This window comes from Brachypodium distachyon, chromosome 1 (genome assembly GCF_000005505.3).
Source record: "Brachypodium distachyon strain Bd21 chromosome 1, Brachypodium_distachyon_v3.0, whole genome shotgun sequence".
Lineage (NCBI taxonomy): Eukaryota > Viridiplantae > Streptophyta > Magnoliopsida > Poales > Poaceae > Brachypodium > Brachypodium distachyon.
In genome coordinates, this window is record NC_016131.3 from 26,720,519 (window position 1) to 26,738,458 (window position 17,940).

The following is a 17,940-nucleotide window of genomic DNA, read 5'->3' on the forward strand; positions in this document are numbered from 1 at the left end:
GCTGTAGTAGCTTAGTGGTATGTACCGAACGTGTGGTGCAAAGGGTCCAGTATTCGATTCCTTGCTGCCTTGATTTTGTTTATTTTTTTCTCACCAATTGGGCCTCTGGGCCGATTTTGAGCACGCATGGACTTCCCATATGCACTTTTAAGCCGGTTCTGAGCGCCTTGGAGCGTAATCAGTGGAATCAGAATAACTACATCGATCAAAATTAGTAGGTGCTTTTGTTTTGAAACATGGTCATAAAATTTATGTGTTGCTCAAAAATTCGCGTCAATTTTGGTTAATTTAGTTATAACCGAAACCGAACCGAAACTAAATGATTATAACCGAAACCGAGCCGTATATTTATACGTAACTGTATTAACCGAAGTATGCAAACCGTATTAACAGAAAAACCGTATTAACTGAACCAAATCGAACTGAAAAACCGAACGCACACCCTGAACGTCCACCCACGAGCGACGCGTTCTGGCGCCCGCGACGCCCGCACCACCCCGACCAACGGCATCCACGGCAGCAGTCCGCTGCGGCTGAGGCAGAGGGCCGGCCGCGGGGGCCACAGGAGCGGCCGCCGGAGGGCCACGAGGTTTGGGGCAAGCACGCTAGTGGTGCTTGTCCGATCCACAGAGGAAGCAGCGGGAAGGGTTTGTGCAGAAAGCCGTAATGTGGTCATTGTCGAGGCAGTTGTAGCAGAGGCCGACCATCTCCTTGGGGACCGGCTTGCGCGGCATAGCGCGAGGCAGCAGGGAGACCGGCGGGGCCGGGGCCGAGCGGCGACGCTTCCTCCCCTGGGCGATGTTCCACTCGTCGGCCGCGGGCCCAGCCGATCTTTGACTGGGCGCACAGCGGGGCCGGCATCCACTGTCAATTCCGGCGCCTTGCACGCAGCCTCTTCCAGAGCACGTCGGCAAGTGGCCCAACTGGAGGAAGGAGGAGGGGCAGGGGAGGCACACCAGGAAGATGTCAGGCTTCCCTCGGAGCTGGAGTATTCGAGATCTACACGCTGGGCTTCCATGGCGAGGGGCGGGAATGTAGAAATATGAGATTGGAAACCTAATTGGTATTCCACGATATTCGTTGTTTTTTTGATCTGACCCTCGTATGGGGCATATATAGAGGTACAGGTGGGAGATAGACTTGGAGTATAAGACAAGTAATATCGTTTAATTGATCCTATCTTATCTCTCTAATTCCAACCATATTATATCTCTTACATTCCCCCTCAGTCGTAGCGGGAGCAAAGTGGACGATTGAAACTGGATTTGAAGTCTTGTGCTTCTGTCGTTTTCTCTGCTTCAACATCATCAACTGCGTTCGTCACCTAGGGTGGTCCTGCCGTCCCCTTCTGATGCCGTCCCCTGTCTCTCCTCTATTCCCTCCCACAGTCTAGCGGGAGTGTCGTGGACGCTAGTGACGACGCGGACGCTTTTGACTGGAGTTATTGCCGATGAGTCGCTGTAGACGTAGCCCTTGATGTCGATGTTGAGGTAGCCGATCATGATGTAGCCGTGGTCAATGTAGTCGTGGTCGAAGTAGTAGTCGTCGTAGTGGATGTAGCCGCATGTAGCTGGAGGCGCAAAAAAAATGCGATATGATGTAAAGACGGAGCTGCAATCGAAGACGATGCACCTTGCAGATGTCAAAGGGTGTCTTCGGGAGGAGCGTCTTGCAGATGTCAGAAGACGCGTAAAAGGAGATGAGGCCGCCAGCTTTGCCAGAACTGGTGGGAACCCATCGTGCACGCATCGTTTTTGCCAGGACCGTGCGCGCCGTGCGACCGCCAGTTTTGCCAGAACTGGAGGCGAGTCATCACAAATTGTGATGTTGGGTGTCGATACAGTCAAATCCGTCGGATATGCGGGGATGCCGTTGTCGATGAAGCTAACATGGGTATGCCGTCTGTAATATGGTTATGATTAGAGAGATAAGATAGGATCAATTTAAACGATATTACTTGTCTCTTACACCGTCGTTGTTGATGCGTCTTGCAGTTGAACTGTCCGAGGACACGGGAGATGTCCATCCATGTGGACGAAGTGGCGGCGGTTGGTTGACGATGATTCTTGATGAAGATCACGTTGATGAAGATCTTTGGTGATGAAGTGTCGGCGATGAAGTATCAGCGGTCATGTCGACCATGATACGTGGCTTGAAGGCATCCTTTTTGGCGACGTTGCGTTGATGCCGTGCTGTCGGAGAAGTCATGCTCCACACCGGCCTGCGTGTGGATGATGCATGTGTGCTTCCCGTAGATTTTCTCGAGGAAGTGAAGGTAGCTCTCGTAGCCGGGCGCGACGTAGTCGTTCAGATCGAGGGCGTGATGTCCCTCGGTGCAAGTCGGTGTAGATCGGTCGGGGTAGCCGATGATGTCGGCCTTGCTCGGCTGCAGACGTGGACGTATATACGTGCCGGTCCGGTTGATGCAGATGTACCCCTGGCCGCAGGCGCGCTGTAGACGGAGAAGCTTGTACGTGTCGATTTGCGGTCGCGCGTGTCGTCCAGCGTAGCTGTTTGACGTGGTAGCTGCACTGGAGGATGGCTCGTACGCAAGCATAGATCTCCTGGTACGCGCACGCATGGCGGCGTGGCTGCAGCGTGTGAAGGCAGATTGGATCGGTGGATCGTGAGCTCTCCATGCATGCACCTGATTATTCACCAGAGGCTGGATGGTGATGGATGGCGTGGAGTTCGATCGGCTACTGCTGCTTGGTGTAGATGGCTCGTTGCAGATTGCCGGTGTCGAGGTAGCTGCGCGGAAGGTCCGACGTGGCTTGTCATGTACCGTGTTCTCGGCCGGCCGGCGGCTTGAAGCACAGATTCTGCTCTGATTTTCACCTGGACGAGGGTAGCTGGAGACCATAGGGTATTTTCGTGGCCAATAAAAAAGCTAATGAAATTTGGGAATCAAGAATTGATCTAATCTCTATAATACCGATCTCATCTACGATGACCGGAAAACACTAATTAACGAGGGAGTCCTCCAGGGAGATTATGGAGATCGATCTCCCCGGGGGCGGCATGATGCGGAAGGTGTGACCAAAGATCGGCGACGTCCGTCTAACCGTTTTGATACCATGTAAAATATGACATTGGAAGCTTAATTGGTATTTCACGATATTTGTTTTTTTTTTTATCTGACCCTCGTATGAGGTATATATAGAGGTACAAGGAGGAGATAGACTTGGAGTATAAGACAAGCAATATCGTTTAAATTGATCCTATCTTATCTCTCTAACCCAACCATATTATATCTCTTACAGCAAATATGAGGCGCAGGCCACCGGCGGTGACCCACGGAGGCTGTGGGCGTCGTCGGCCGCGTGGCCGGGCAGAAGGCGCCCCCCCCCCCCCCAAGGCCCCCTAAACGGGCTTGAGGGGCGCCGACGCACAAAAACCTACCTAGCCGGCCTCCTCAAATTGTTTTTAGCCGGCGCGGCTTAAAAAGTTAGCCGGCACCCACAGGTTGAACCCAGCCCAAGGGGAGGCCAGCGGGGGCGCCGGCGTCGCGTTTTATGGCATGGGCCCGCCTTGTCCGCGCCATTTACTGTCCTCACCGGATTCGGCATTAATCGCCACCGGCTTCGCCTCGGCTTCGCAGGCGAGTTATGGCGGTCGCCGGGTCAAACCGCCGCTCAGTCCCGTCAGTTTTCACGTGGCACGCCCCCACGCATTCCCAACACCGTTTCCCGCCGCGTTCACACCCCCGACGGCCTATAAGGCAACGTCGTCGACCTCACCATTCATCCACCTCGGCCATCTCCTCCCTCGCCTTCTCTCCTCTCCCTTGCCCTCAATGCCATGGCCCATTGGGGCGAGCGCCGCTGGCTCCGCGTCGACGAGGCGGAAGTGGTCCGGGCGGCGGGCTACCTGTCGCCGCCGCCTGCCCCATGGCTGGCCACTCAGCTGGGGCGGCCGGCCCGTCCAACTGGTGTCGACGGGTGCGCGCCTGCAGGAGCGCATCTGGGAGCGCTGGGTCGCCCTGACGCCGGTGCAGCAGTCGTCGGTGGAGCGGGCTCGACAGACCGGCACCGCCTGGGCCGGTTTCTTCGACGATGAACACCCGCGCGCCATCAAAGATGTTCCGCACCCAACGGTGCGGAACAACATCGATCGCCGGCCAGCAATCAGCCGCGGCTCGATGGAGGCGCGCCGCTCCCTCATCCACCGGCCCTCCCCCCCCCCCCCCCCTCCTCCACCGGCCGAATGCCGCTGCTACTTGGGCGGTGGCTCCAGCCCGTCCTCGCGCGTGCCCCACCGGCTCATTAAAGATGAGTCGGGTTCATCCTCGGCTGGAGCACGGCGGCCGAAGCCGAAGACGGAGGAGTTCCCGGGTTAGCGTGCCGCCGAGCGCGCTAGCAGGGAGGAGGCGGAGGAGGGGCACCGGCTCCTCGGTTACGCATCCGAGGCCGAGGTCTAGGCATGGCGGGCGGTCGAGGCGGCCAAGGAGGAGGCGAAGAAGGCGGCGCCGGCGCTCGTGCCGGTGAAGCAGGAGCCAGGAGTCATCGTCATCGACTCCGACGATGACTCCGGCTTCAACTTCGACACCAGCGACAGCGACGGCGACTCGTGGATGAACCAACTAGATGACTAGTTATTTTTTCAATTATGTGAATAATCGCAAGTTTAATGAAATGTCGCCAAACTTTATGAAATGTCCCCTAATTTGATGAATGTTTGCCTAATTTGATGAAATTTCGCAAGTTTAGTTTTTAGTATCGGGGGTCTAGCTGGGACGCGGTAGGCCCCTAAATTCCAGCGCTCCCTCTATGTCCAAAAATGTGGCAGGCCGGACGCCATACGGTGGGGACGGCCGGAGATGCTCTAACGTGGAGTGTAAAATAAAAGTGGTCACTATGGCCACCGAAACACCTACGACACCAAAAGCGGATCTGAGTTGGAGATGAGAGGGGCCGTGCCTCCGGGGAAGCTGATCTCCAGCGACCCAGCGGCTGCCACCGGCCGGCCGCGTTGCGCTATTCCAGCGGCTGCGCGAGCGACGGGGATTTGAGGAGGATAATTTATTTTTCAGAGGTTGAGCAGTCGAAGGAGTCTGTCTTTCTTTTTCTCTACACTCGAAATTACGTTTTTACCCTCAGTGACTTGGTACCTTTGCCTTGTCCCCTCGGTATTGACGTGATGGTGATCTTCAGCCCTTGGAATTTGGATCTGACAGAATGAACGGCTCAAAGATAAGCACGACTGCACGTTCTCGTGCTTGAGCATAGTCAATGGGCGATCCTAGGTTTCTAGAAAATCTCTCGCAAAACCCAGGCGCAATGCCCCCGGAATGAGCATAGTCAATGGGCGATACTAGGTTATAAAAGGCCCCCGGAACAGCCAGGAAGAGTAGGTTCTCAGAACAAGAAAAGAGAGAAAGAGGGAGAGAGGGAGAAAGAGAATACATCTCTTCCCACAACCTGTGGTACGTGAGCCTTTTCATTTTCTTCGGAATGGTTAGTTCCGAGTTTGAAATTGCAGTCGCGATTAGGGCTGCAAATTTTTGATCCTCAGGGTATCCTTTGACCCTTCTTATTTCAACCAAATGAACTAAAATTTTAAAATGACACATTTTTTGGAAAACTAGTTCATTTGTTTGAACTAAGAAGGATCAAAGGGTATCCTGAGGATCAAAAATCTGCAGCTCTAGTCGCGATGCGCGTTTTTGTCCACCAAGGATCCGCTGAGCTGATAAAAATGTGCAGAAAATATGGTGCCTGTAGCGGGGGGCGGAGCTCTCGCCAATTGGATTATCAGCATCATCCTTCTCGCGCTTTACATGCAAACGTGCGTAGTACTCTCCTATGAACCCCCCACGCCCACCCTCATCTAGTTGTTGCGATCGAGCTTATATGTACTGCTGTTTTTCTTGTTTAAGGTTTAGGATAGGTTTCATCTTCTCTTACTTCGATGCGCAATTAATTTCAGCTTCAACGGCCCAGCACGCAATCATGACGGCGAGCTAGTGTTCCAGAATTTCCCGCTCATGACAAAATCGGCCAGCTGTTTGAAGCAGTTCTTCACGGCATGCGATGCTATTCAGACCGAGGGAACTGAGGTGTTTGGGTTCGTCTGCTCGGCGGGGTTCTTCGTTCTCTCTTCTGTAATTACCACTCATCTTGACGTGAGTCGCAGATCCTGGCCTAGAACCAAGGTAAGATTCACTGGATCTATTTTGTTTAAGATTAACTTAAACCAAAGTGAAGTTGAAGAGGCGACGGTGGACTGCTCGATTTTGTTTTCCGTTGCCTTCTATACGGTGTAGGCTTGACTTTTTTTTCCTACGCCCCAGGCTATGGCTTGGTCTGTGTGGGGCTCCTCCGTCTTGTCGCCGGGACACAGATATTTTGTCTTCCATTCTAAAAAAAATAATCAATTTAGTTAGCGCGGAAAAATAAATAAATAGGTAGTTATAGTATTGCCATTCGGGCTCTCCCAACACGGTGAGTCACACTGTGTCTAAACCATGCCAGCTAGGATAGAGTGTGACGTGATAGGCTAACTGAAGAGGAAAAAAAGGTTACGGTATCTTACTACCGATACGACTAAGTCGCTAAACCCGATGTGAAGAGGAGGCTGCTCTTGCCGGCACACTGCGCAGAAGAAAAACGATAGTTTTTCAAGTTGATTTAATGCATTAGCAGCAGATTTTAGCATTGATAGTACAATAGCTTGCTTATGAAATTCAGTAGTACAGTACTTGTGCATCAACTCTTATTACAGATTGTTTTCTGGGGGAACTCTTGCAGATCGTGGGCATGGCAACCTCAATGGCGGCCGGAGTCTTCTTGCTCTGCCGTGGGATGGTTATCCCACAGGATCATGCTTGGCACACTATTGCTCCTCCCACCATCATCATTTTTACAGTATCGGCAGAAGCTGGCCTGCTCATACACGCCCAGGTATAAGATCGCAGGCTTAAATTAAGCAGCACGCATGCACTCGAGAAACAGAACCTTTGACACGTACTCCCAACTTGTGTGCGCACAGATAAAAGAAGATGGAGGCAGCAACCACTTGGTTCGCGACCTGCTCATGAGATTGGCGGATACATCCATCAGCATCTACCGATGGACCCATTTGATTCGACAAACACGACATCCCTTGGATGCAGAGAAGATTCTGCGTTTGGTAAGGAGCTTCGGTTATTATTTGCGATTACCACTGTCCGGTCAACCAAGAGCTGAAGCATGGGTTGCGACGTTCGCAGGTCGGGAGCGGCCTTCCGGTGCTGATTGGAGCTTGCCAGGTCGCCTGGATCGCGTACAAGGCGGGCTTCGTCCGTGAGGTGGTCGAATGGCTCCGGAAGATCCCCTGGGTTTTCGCCGGGAAGAAGACGAGGATGCCGGAGCTGCCATGGCCGGAGACGAAGACGGTGACGCGGCGGAGAAGGCGCCAGAAGGAAGCGTCGAGGTCATGGTGGTGGAGGCGGCGACGGCGGCAATGATGGCGTCAGCAGCGGCGGTGGCTTATGTGTGTACATGCATGGGTGGATGTACCGCTAGCTGCCAACTTGGCTGCTCTCCGCCTTTTGCCTTTTCGGTTTTGCTATTTCTATGTGAAAGTGTTTTTTACCGGTGCCGGTAGCCGGATTTCCCGTCCGATCCACACGGCGATTCCCGCTGGACAGGCGTTGCTGGTTTGGGAAGCATTGACTACCCGCATGTATCTCGACTCGCGAAAGACCCGGGCATCCCATGCATCCGTCATCGGTGACGGAGTACAAAGGATGAGAAGATATTAATCAGATGGCAGATGCTTTATTTATTTATTTTTAGATCCCGTCGAAGTGTTTCATGGTTATCTCTTGTCTCCCTGCTTTCCCTCGATTTTTTGCTGCTTTATTCGGTGTCGTGACACTTGTATTTTCGTTATGAAAATTAATGGGAAAAGGAGAGATCCCTGATTGTTTATTTATTTATTTTTAGATGAATACCCCATTATCTGATTGTTTGATTGTTTCAAGACCATAATTAAACTATTCATACAAGGTGACACATATAATGAAAACTGTCGTTCAGTGCAAATTCATGAACTTTACATGTAGTACATTGGATAAAAAGCACACAATTCGGATCAAATGTGAAAATCCCATTAGCCACGTAAACAAACAGTACAAAATAAAATATAGACAAAGTAGCTGGAGGTACTTTCACCTTTGATTTGTCATGTGTTTTTGATCCAACAGTGTACGAAAAAAGTTTGCAAGTTTGCACTGAATGGGAGTTTTCCTTGGATATGTCGCTTTTATACAAATACATCCGATTTCTTTCTTGTAATAGTGCTTGTATACTCGACTTTCTTTCCTGTATTAGTGCTTGTATACTAAAGAAATAGTGCTTCAATGGCAATCTCGCGGATGAATTTTACGTGTGTTTGCCGGTCCAGTTTCTTGAAGGTGCTCATAGGGGGTGGTGTGTGTGCGCGCGCGCGCGTTCAGGGGTGAGTGTTCGTGGGTGTTCGTGAACGTCTGCGTCTGTTGTTTCTAAAAAAAAGTTGCGTTGACTGTTTATGTTTTTTGTTGTTTATGGTTTTGAAAAAAGTTACATGTTACTGTGTATATATGGCTAACTTCATTGAATTGGAAAGCTCATTTTTGTTGTTGTTCGTGATCCGTTATTTTCGTTGACTTGGCTGGAGCATGCATGCACGGTTTACTTAGCTTGGAAGGAAGGAGGAGATCTTCTGTCTCTATTGGGTGCACGCCCTTGAATGGTTTGCAATTGGGAAGCGGAAGGAGGAGACAGAGATGAAGGCACAAATTTAGGCGGGCAAAGACGAAGAATTCAATCAGGAGATCTATACGGACCACGGAGGACGGCTGGTGCGCTCAAAACGCGGAAGAGAGAAGACAGTTCCAGCTCAATTTAGAGGTCAACAGCACAGAAGAAAAATACTGAGTGCGGATTAGTATATGAGTAAAATACACCACTGGTCCACGAACTCGAAAAACGCATACTTAAATCTCTAAACTGAGACTACTGTGTCACTTTAGTCAAAAACAGTTTGGCGAGGGTTAAACACGCCACGTCGGTTTCAGCGACCCTTTCACCGGCGTCCTCGCCAAAATTGAGCGTTGTGGACTTGATAGCAACCTCAGGCGAGGCGGGGGCGGCAACGGCATGGTTCTTAGGGCCCCAGGATCCCCGCTTGGACGCAGCCACCTTGCCCCTCGCGGGCGGCTTGGGCATGGTGATTTTGCAAAAAAATTCTGAGAAAATCGAGTAGCAGCTCGTGGTCCTGTCCGAAGCCAACATGGCAGCCACATGACGTGTTTAAGTCTCGCCAAACTGTTTTTTGACTAAAGTGACACGATAGTCCCAGTTTAAGGATTTAAGTATGCGTTTTCCGAATTCGTGAACTAAAATGTTCATTTTTGCCGGGTTCATGGACCAGTGTATTTTACTCCTAGTATATTGCAAACCGAATAAGCCCCAAGGTTCCCCAAAGACAGCACACAGTTCCTGTTAGGGCACGGAATTTTTCTCCATAGATACATATTTCGTCAAATCAATACCGTGTAAACTAAAACAGGAGCGGGCGCTTTCTCGTAGATCAGGTGATCAGCAGAAGATCATCGCACTGTAAAGATAAGAAAAATGTAACATGCACCAACAGAAAATAAAGACGGAGAAGGCCAACTGAATTTTTCCTCTAACCACTCTACAATTGATTCAGCTTCCATGACAAAGCAAGTCAGCAGTAGTTCGTGTTTATTCAAGCTTGGATCAGCAAAGGAGAAAGAAAAAAAAGTAAGACTACATTCTGCTATGTAACTAATGGCAATAAAAGAGACATGGCATCAGGGGAGCATCTGAGCTTCTGCAAATTGTGTGGAAGCCCAGAGACACCCCTCCACCCCACTGACGAGTGGGAGCGACGTGGGGGAACAAGGGAGGGGCAAAACTACTATCATCAATTTTGCAATGGCAAAGTAATCAATCCAATCATGGCAGGTAACCAACAAGAGAGCCAACATTCTTCTACTTCCTAGCCTATAGCTCTTCAGTTTGTACCTTCAGCCCCCACATGAGTGCATCCTTTCATGAGTACTATCATCAATTTTGCATGTGTTCTCACCAGCTATGCTTAAAGCTCACGCTTTCATTGGGCATCAACGCTATTCTGTTCAAAGTATTTGGAGGTTAATCTTCGTCGTAAACCGTCATGTCCGAGTGTGGGAGATATGGACTTGAGGTGGTCAGCATTTTCAGATGCCACGCCATTCTCAGCGACTAACAAGGCAGGTGCATCATCCCTTTGGCAACTGCTGCTATGCATATCAACAGCTCCGTTACAGCAACTTTCTTCTCCATAGCTCGCATTCTTGGTGCCACTACAGCAAATTTCTTCTCCGTAGCTCGCATTATTGGTGCCAAGAGCTGCATATCCGTTCTCATCACCATGAACACTTACATCAATGCCATTTTCTTGTACCTGGTCTGGCAGTGCTGCGTCGCCAACAAGATCTTGCTCCTTGGAGATGTTGCCGGTTAGCGGATCATGCATAAAGCTTGCAGTGGAGCCCATGGCTGCGGACTCCCTGCAACGCTTTGTAAGCAAACCAGGAGACATGCCAATGCCACCTTTGCTGCTTCCAGATGAAATATTACTATTTGATATGTTGTTGCCATTTGCAGAGGATGATGATGTGGCATTACTACAGGACAAACCATCATCTCCTTTGACTGATTTCTCTCTAGAACAAGGCCTTTCAAGGAAGCCTCGTTGTAAGAATGGTTCACTGTTGCTTGTATTATTCCGATTTGGGTTGCTGCTTGATGGTGATCGGTGAGGCCTTGGATTAAAACCATTAACAGAAGGTGCATCTCTCTTCGCTGCATGCAAGGAGTGATTGCCAGATCGTGTATCGCCATTGAAAAGAACTCCATTGCTAGCAGTTGCAAACATATCTCCATTACAATGTACACTTCCAGTTGCAGAGGATGTAAGTTGACCACCGGAGTTGGCAATATGTCCTTGCTCTGGTCTGCTGAGGCGTTCGTTCCAATGACCATTTGTTGTTTGGGAAGCAACAGCTATGCTGCCACCATTTTGAATTTTTCCCAGAAAGGAAGACTTCTTTCTTGAGGGCTTGTCAAGGAAACCAGGAGAAAATAGAGGTTTTGGTTTTCTGGCCGTCCCATTTTCAAAGGTCGGGACTAATGTTTTGTTGCCTATCACTCCAGCTGAATCACTTGACACTGTGACAGATTGTTCTTGCACATTCCGTCTTTCAACTTCTGCTCCAGCTTCAAAATCGATATCCATATAGTCAGCTTCTGGAGCAGGTTCTTTACTTTCCTCTTCAGAGGAATGAACTGAAGATGATTCACATGCGGAGTTGCCAAATTGGTCAGGTCTCATTGTAGCATTGTCTTCCAACAGAGAACCTGGGCCTCTAGTAGCTTCTTCCAGGACATGTGATGCCGATGAAACTGGCAAATGTAGACTTTGATTGGTAATGAATTTATCTCTCTCGATGTTTATATGCAAATCCATGTCTGACTCCTGGTCGATGCTCATTTTATGCAAAGATTCATTGGTGGATTCAGAATCTTCTCGTAGATCTTCCAAAGGTTTCAAAAGTGATTCACATTTTAATGTAACATCCATTGGTAACAAATGATTTTGCCCATCTGAAGGAGGCACTCCACATTGTTTCTCCTGTTTAATGGGTTCTTTGACGGTAAGAAGTGGTCCAGGACGAGCTGTTCTCCTGAAAAATTGTCAAGGGAAAATGAAAGCTAGTCAGACCACAAGACCAAAGCATTTTAGCATAGTTGCAGTTAAGTAATACAGTTAGATTCCTGAGAAAAATTGTAAATAGACAAATAGCTTAGCACAAGAACAAAAAATACTGCTAACATGGTAAAGTAAGAAACTGAACAAAGTCAAGAACATTTTAGCATGTTGCTAGCAGTTAAATCGAAAGACAAGTAATACTAGTTCAATTTATGATCAAAAAGGTGGATTAAAGAGACATATAATTTAGCATGGACAAAACTATTGCAGAAACATGGTAAACTAAGAAACTTAGAAAACGACAAAAAAATGTAGTTATGGAAGTCCCATCCTGGCAGAAAACTCTCTTCCTCGTAAAAGAACAGAACAATATGGAGGCAAGTATGAGCCATACAAAAAGTTTCTTTCTTTTGACTAAAGGAAAATATGAATTCCACCCCCGCTATTAATATATCTGGTTGGAAATGAAGAAGGTTATAACACAATGCTATGCAAAGAAATACAAAGATCAGCAAGTAGATATGATCTGCTCAAGCTGACATCGAGTAACAAAAGGAAAAAATAGTCTTGGATTTTGGTATGCTAATATATGTAAGCTTTCTCATACCATTAGGAATTAGTGATCCCATATGAAAGAGACATAGATGAGGACATGCGTAACAATTACCTGCTATATAGAAGCATATAAGCACCTTGGGCATGTACTTCCTCCTCGTCAACAATCATCACCTACAAATGTAAGAAACAAAGTGGATCATTGGCCTTTACGATACAAATATTTGTATCATCATAATACAAAGGTGAACAGAAAGATACCTTGCAGTCATCAACTTTACGCCAACGTCCTCGAAAATCTTTTATGTAGCATATATAATGCCCAAAGTATGAAGCATTCATCATATCTAGATGAACAACGACAGCATAGAGATCATACTGGTCACTTCCATCAGTGGTACTCATGTATCGAGTTAGATCTAACTTCGTAGGGAATGTAACTCTCTTGTTCAATTTTCCATATCTACCACTCTGTGATAACCACATGAAGGTATGTTACGCACCACTTTCATAATCATATAATCATAATACAACAGCATTGATATAGTTCTGAGAAGCTCATACCCTAACCTGGAATCTTTTGAGAGTAATAGTGAGTATATTTGGAGCTTGATGAACTGTAAGATGCTTCTGTGCTTTCACATAGTCGCTGCATCTGCACAAAAGCAATCAACATGTTCCAGAAAAAATATGTCATTTGATTGAGATTTTGGCCATGTTAGATATACATCAATCTGAAGTCTACAAAGACAGAAAAAAAACCTTAGTAAAAAAGGGGATGGACTGACCCTTAATCTGATCTAGAAAGTACTCCCTCCGATCCTAAATTGTTGTCGAAATATTACATGTATCTAGACGCTTTTTAAGAATAGATACATCTATATTTGGGCAAATTTGCGTCAAGAATTTAGGATCAGAGGGAGTAGTATATATTAAGAACATAATCACCAGCTCACAAAACTTCGCACAAGATGAAAATCAAGCTAAGTTTAAGTATTCCTGCCTATTCTGTATTGTTGAAATAATTTGTGATCATGTATTAAGAAACTTAAGACAGACCAAGAAATCATTACATACTGATTCTTAACAAGAACAAGCTGGTTTCAGCATATGCTCAAGATAAATTAGTCGCCAATGGACATCATATCAAAATATGAACCTGCAATATCTCTGAGAAGTATACAAATGGAAAAAAAAACTTACCCATCACATCTGTATTTATTGTCCCCATCAAGCCACTCTACAGCAGTGAACTGATTTAAGCATTCTTCCAAGGATTCAGCGTCACCATGAATCTCAACTGTCAAGTCCATCATATTCTCATAGCGGTTTGAGACCATTCCACAGGCAGTACACTGAACCTACACATGCCATGAAAGTTAGGCACCCCTACGATACGTTTGATGCATTGTAACACATGCATATGGAAAGACAGGTATCCTTAGGAATCTAGAGCTGATTGAAAAGACAGACTGGCTAGTTGAAATTGAAATGTTTAATTTAATTTAAGTTAATGCTGAAACAAAAGAAACCTGAGATCTCAGACGACCGCCAAATATGTGCTGAATAATAGTTGTCTCCTGGATGCTAAGATCTACAACCTTCTCACCTCCAAATTCATCAAGGCAAGCGGACTGCATCTTATCTATTGCGAACCTACAAAAACAACATACATCATACAGCCTTCTAGACAAGCAAAAAGAGAGCAAACGCACATAAAAGCAGAGGAGTAATTCACCTCATGAATTCATGAGCATCCTCCTGTTTACCAAAGCCAAGGTTGCCACCAATATTTGGTAAATGAGAAAGAATCTTCATGGGAGCAAATGGGTGTAAACTATCAGTCGCTTTTTGAATATGAGATTGCAGCTCACATAAGAAACACCAATCTTCGTGTCTTCTAGAACCTGAAATTTTGAGATGCCGAAAACTGTTAGTCACAAATTATATGTTCACACGGAATCATTGTAAACCATCACTTACATTCCCTTGCATGGTCCTTCCATAACAGATATGCCACAAGTGGCCTTGTGCATGAAAGACATTGCAAAACCACATTGGCAAAGCAACTGCACAAAAAGAACAGGAACTATTAGATGGATTCAAGCAAGCATGTTTAGACCAAAAGATAGTATTATTCCAACATACCTGTTGCCACAATTCACAAGCCCACAAGGTAAAAAATCATGGTCCCTCCAATTGTACAGCTTTAAAAACTCATCATAAGGAAAGATAACCTGTGAATGGAACATGACTGATAAATCATGTGCCCATTATGCATGCAAGTTTCTGCATCAATAGTATAGGTACACACCTTGTTTAACTTTCGGTGGCCAGGCACTAACGAGATACGACCAAAGACAGACGACTTCTTACTGCTTGCCTCACCTCCACAGGGTAACTTGTCAACAGAATCTAGTTTCATTTGTTTGCACTTGAATTTGTGATCAGATTGCCAATGCTTCGACTGGCATTCTCCAGAACTATACAAAAGCATAAATGTAAGACAGATGCTCAGGAGAAATATAACAGCACAATGATACAAGATACTATCATACTAGTGTAAAACAGGATTCAGTGATCGTGTGTCATTAAATTACTGAAGCCTAACTAACAACAAAACGATACATGTAAGCTCCAAGCATGGGAGTGGGAAAACCTTCAGTCAAACCATCATTGTGTTGATTTGATTTATTATAACACCAACACCCAAGGTATAGCAACACACTGAAAAAAAAAACTTTGACAAACTTCCTTAAGGGCCAAAACTACCAGACATGACAAAACGATCCAAACTACATTGAAGATGAAACCATTTTTGTTACAGTCAAACCAAGCATATGATTGTGAACTGTTAAAAAACAAAATCATAATGTCTGATGTGTGGAGATCATAAAACATTTAAATATGAGAGCAGCATCCGTTACCACTACATCTTAATAATAGATAGGCAGGCACTATAGTTTAACTTATTCTTGTACTGTCCAAACACTCATCACATAACTCACACTTGAACACAAAATATCATGTTTCTCCTAGAAGAAAAACACAAGAGAATCAGAAAATATTAAAAAAATATAGATAGTTTTGCAAATTTCAGCAGTGTTTTCAACTCTATCTTACCAAAATACAGGAAGTTTCCTGGACATACGAAGTCAATACAGGAACCACTAACTATATAGCCTCTGATCCCTACTGTGACTACCCTAGCACTTACCAAAACTATAGGTTTGCCATGATTTCTCCTCAACAGCACAATGCATGTTCAATCACCCAAACACCCGCTCGATAAGCTCTACATCCAGGATAGCAAGAATTTGAACTTTCTGCTATACACGTACACAACCAAATCGCACAACTAGAGCATAAGGACCTGCAAAGGATACGCACATCATCTGTTCTCCCCATATCCTCACCAGAACACCAAACTGCACAAACACCACTCTATAACATCTGAAGACCAGAGATTCCAACGATTATGTACGTCCACACTCACGAACAACTAATCACTCGCCCAAAATACCAGATTACCGAGCATCCAAGAAACAACAGCAAAAATCACAATTCACGGTGAGGAGCATGAGAGGTAAGGCCAAGAACCGTGAAAGATCCTAGCATAATTGAGCGCACTAGTAACCAAATTACACAACACAAGCGACAATTTGGGCAGGAACTCGGTAAGATCACGTGCAGGGCGCAGGTGCTAGACCATAACAAGCAACAGGGAGGAGGGAGAGGGAAGAAGAAGAAGAAAGAGGAGGCGCACGCACCAGTACCGCATACGCTTGCACCCGGAGCACCTCTTGATGCTGGCGCGGCCGCACTCGGCGCAGGGCGCCGTCTCCCCGCCGCCGCCGCCAGCGGCCGCCTGGCCCTGCCCCTGCGCCATGGGCTGCTGCTGCTGCTGGTGGTGGTGGTTCTCCTGGGGCGGCATCGGGTACGCGAGCGCGCCGCTGCTGCTGTGGTGATCGTCGTACGCGGAAGCGAACCCCGCGGCGTCGACGACGAAGTAGCGCGACGCGGCCCGGCGCACGGCGGCGACGGCGGCTGTGAAGAGCACGAACCCGACGACCGCCGCCTGGATCAACGCCGCGAAATCGATGCCCCCGCCCGAACCCTCGCCGCCGCCGACACCCCCCGGCATCTAATATACCACCCCCCGGCTAGGGTTCGCAGCGGGAGCAGCAGCGGGTTAGGGTTGCGCGCAGCCGAGCCACCGCCGCCACCGACCATCCGCGCCGAACCCGGACCCGAACCCGACCCGAGTCCGACCGACCGACCCGGGTCGCACCGCACACTCACAGCCGGAGCCGGAAGGGGAGGAGAGAGCGCTCTGCTCAGCTGCCGGCCGCTGGCGTGTGGGGCCCCGGCGGCAGCGAGACTAGCGACTTGGCGAGCCGAGTCAACCCCGGGTCGCGCAAATGGTGGATTGGGGGCGCCGGCGGAAGGAAGTCCGGAAGTGAGAATTGAGAAAGGCCGTCGCGTCTCGCTTCTGCTCTTCCTCTTCTCCTCCGCTTATGCGTCCATGCAAGGATGCCGCAGGTCTTCTCGCTGCTGGTTGTTGCTGGGCAAGATCACTCTCTCCTTTTAGAAAGGGGAGAGAGATACCAGGAGACTTCTAGGCATAGCTGGATGGATTTATGGGAATGTCTTCTTGATAAATGATTAAAAAAAAGAGAATACTAGGTTTTGTTTTCTTGTTTCTTTTTCTGGTATATTTATTTAATATTTTTTTGGCCAAGGTGAGTGTAATTTTCTTCTTCTAGAAAACAAAATGAAAGAATGTGTAGAAGATATTTAAAAAAATTATATCCAGTTCTTTTATAGGACATAGCCAAATCAAATGGTAGAACTTTCACTGTGATCACCTTTGAAATTTTTGGACTATATGTGCAAAAACTTTATGCATCAATTTATCTTGATAAGTATAATTCATGATATACAATATCTTGATGATATACAATATATTACAATGAAAATCAGTGGCCAGAATACATTTCAAAGACCGTGGTGGTGACGCCATGACAATGTCAAGTCAACATGAGTTAGCATTTTCTTAAGCTAGGGGCTTCTTTTCTTTTTGTTGTCATTCTTCCGAAAACAACATTAAAAATACACGTACATATATATAATTGAAAACTTGTAAAACATAATTTGCTCACGTTGATTATTGTGTCTTTTTTAAAGGAGTCTTGCAGTATTAAAACCAATATTATCTACCGTTATTCCATGCAATTTCATATCCAGATTGAAAACGGTGTTCGCTTCAACCCTACCCTTCCATCTGTTTCTCGAAACACAAAATTGCCCCTCCCCGTCAGAAAACATAAAAATCAAAGTTTTTTTACAGGTGAAACCAAGTAAATAATTTCTGCAATATGTATTCCCAGTTTTTCTTATTTTTTGTGCTGAAAAAATAGTATATATACACAGCACATGTGTGAAAGCTTTTAACGGATGAATAGCAGTGGAGCGGCATCCTCGGTGTACCACGTTTACCTGTTGCTTTCTCACATCCGTCGACCTTGACCTGGCGATACACCTTCTAACGGCACGTACGAAATGATCATGTTTTATTCGTGGTGAAGGAGCACAATTTATGACGCCTTTGATTAGCAGTAATATCTTCTGCATCAAGTA

The 17,940-nt window shown here is 47.0% G+C and overlaps 2 protein-coding genes across 3 annotated transcripts; one reads left to right on the top strand and one right to left on the bottom strand.

Moving 5' to 3' along the window:
* The first annotated feature begins 5,970 nt into the window (after positions 1–5,970).
* Positions 5,971–7,771, top strand: LOC104582090. Its single transcript, XM_010231419.2, has 4 exons — positions 5,971–6,154; positions 6,750–6,902; positions 6,991–7,131; positions 7,211–7,771. Exons 1-4 carry the CDS (start codon positions 5,987–5,989, stop codon positions 7,445–7,447), a joined length of 699 nt encoding a protein of 232 aa, XP_010229721.2. The 5' UTR covers positions 5,971–5,986; the 3' UTR covers positions 7,448–7,771.
* Positions 7,772–9,622: 1,851 nt separating this feature from the next.
* Positions 9,623–16,900, bottom strand: LOC100846465 (ubiquitin carboxyl-terminal hydrolase 19). Of its 2 annotated transcripts, none has more exons than XM_010241766.3 (11): positions 16,071–16,900; positions 14,615–14,783; positions 14,449–14,537; positions 14,284–14,369; positions 14,039–14,207; positions 13,833–13,956; positions 13,504–13,661; positions 12,865–12,955; positions 12,562–12,771; positions 12,413–12,474; positions 9,623–11,719 (listed from the first exon to the last, which is right to left on the bottom strand). In XM_010241766.3, the coding sequence occupies exons 1-11, from the start codon at positions 16,442–16,444 to the stop codon at positions 10,105–10,107; spliced, it is 3,147 nt and encodes a 1,048-aa protein (XP_010240068.1). In that variant the 5' UTR covers positions 16,445–16,900; the 3' UTR covers positions 9,623–10,104. The 2 variants fall into 2 exon arrangements, with proteins under 2 accessions (XP_010240068.1, XP_003560376.1); XM_003560328.4 differs by having other exon boundaries at positions 12,871–12,955; positions 16,071–16,899.
* Between the last annotated feature and the right edge of the window lie 1,040 nt (positions 16,901–17,940).

Excerpts from the sequence above, each read along its gene's own strand:
- LOC104582090 (XM_010231419.2), top strand. The coding sequence starts at position 5,987 with ATGACAAAATCGGCCAGCTGTTTGAAGCAGTTCTTCACGGCATGCGAT. Across the intron at positions 6,903-6,990 it reads GCCTGCTCATACACGCCCAG|ATAAAAGAAGATGGAGGCAG; the intron begins GTATAAGATCGC and ends GTGTGCGCACAG. Across the intron at positions 7,132-7,210 it reads CAGAGAAGATTCTGCGTTTG|GTCGGGAGCGGCCTTCCGGT; the intron begins GTAAGGAGCTTC and ends CGACGTTCGCAG.
- LOC100846465 (XM_010241766.3), bottom strand. The coding sequence starts at position 16,444 with ATGCCGGGGGGTGTCGGCGGCGGCGAGGGTTCGGGCGGGGGCATCGAT. Across the intron at positions 14,370-14,448 it reads CTTGTGAATTGTGGCAACAG|TTGCTTTGCCAATGTGGTTT; the intron begins GTATGTTGGAAT and ends CTTTTTGTGCAG. Across the intron at positions 12,475-12,561 it reads GTAAAGTTGATGACTGCAAG|GTGATGATTGTTGACGAGGA; the intron begins GTATCTTTCTGT and ends TTACATTTGTAG.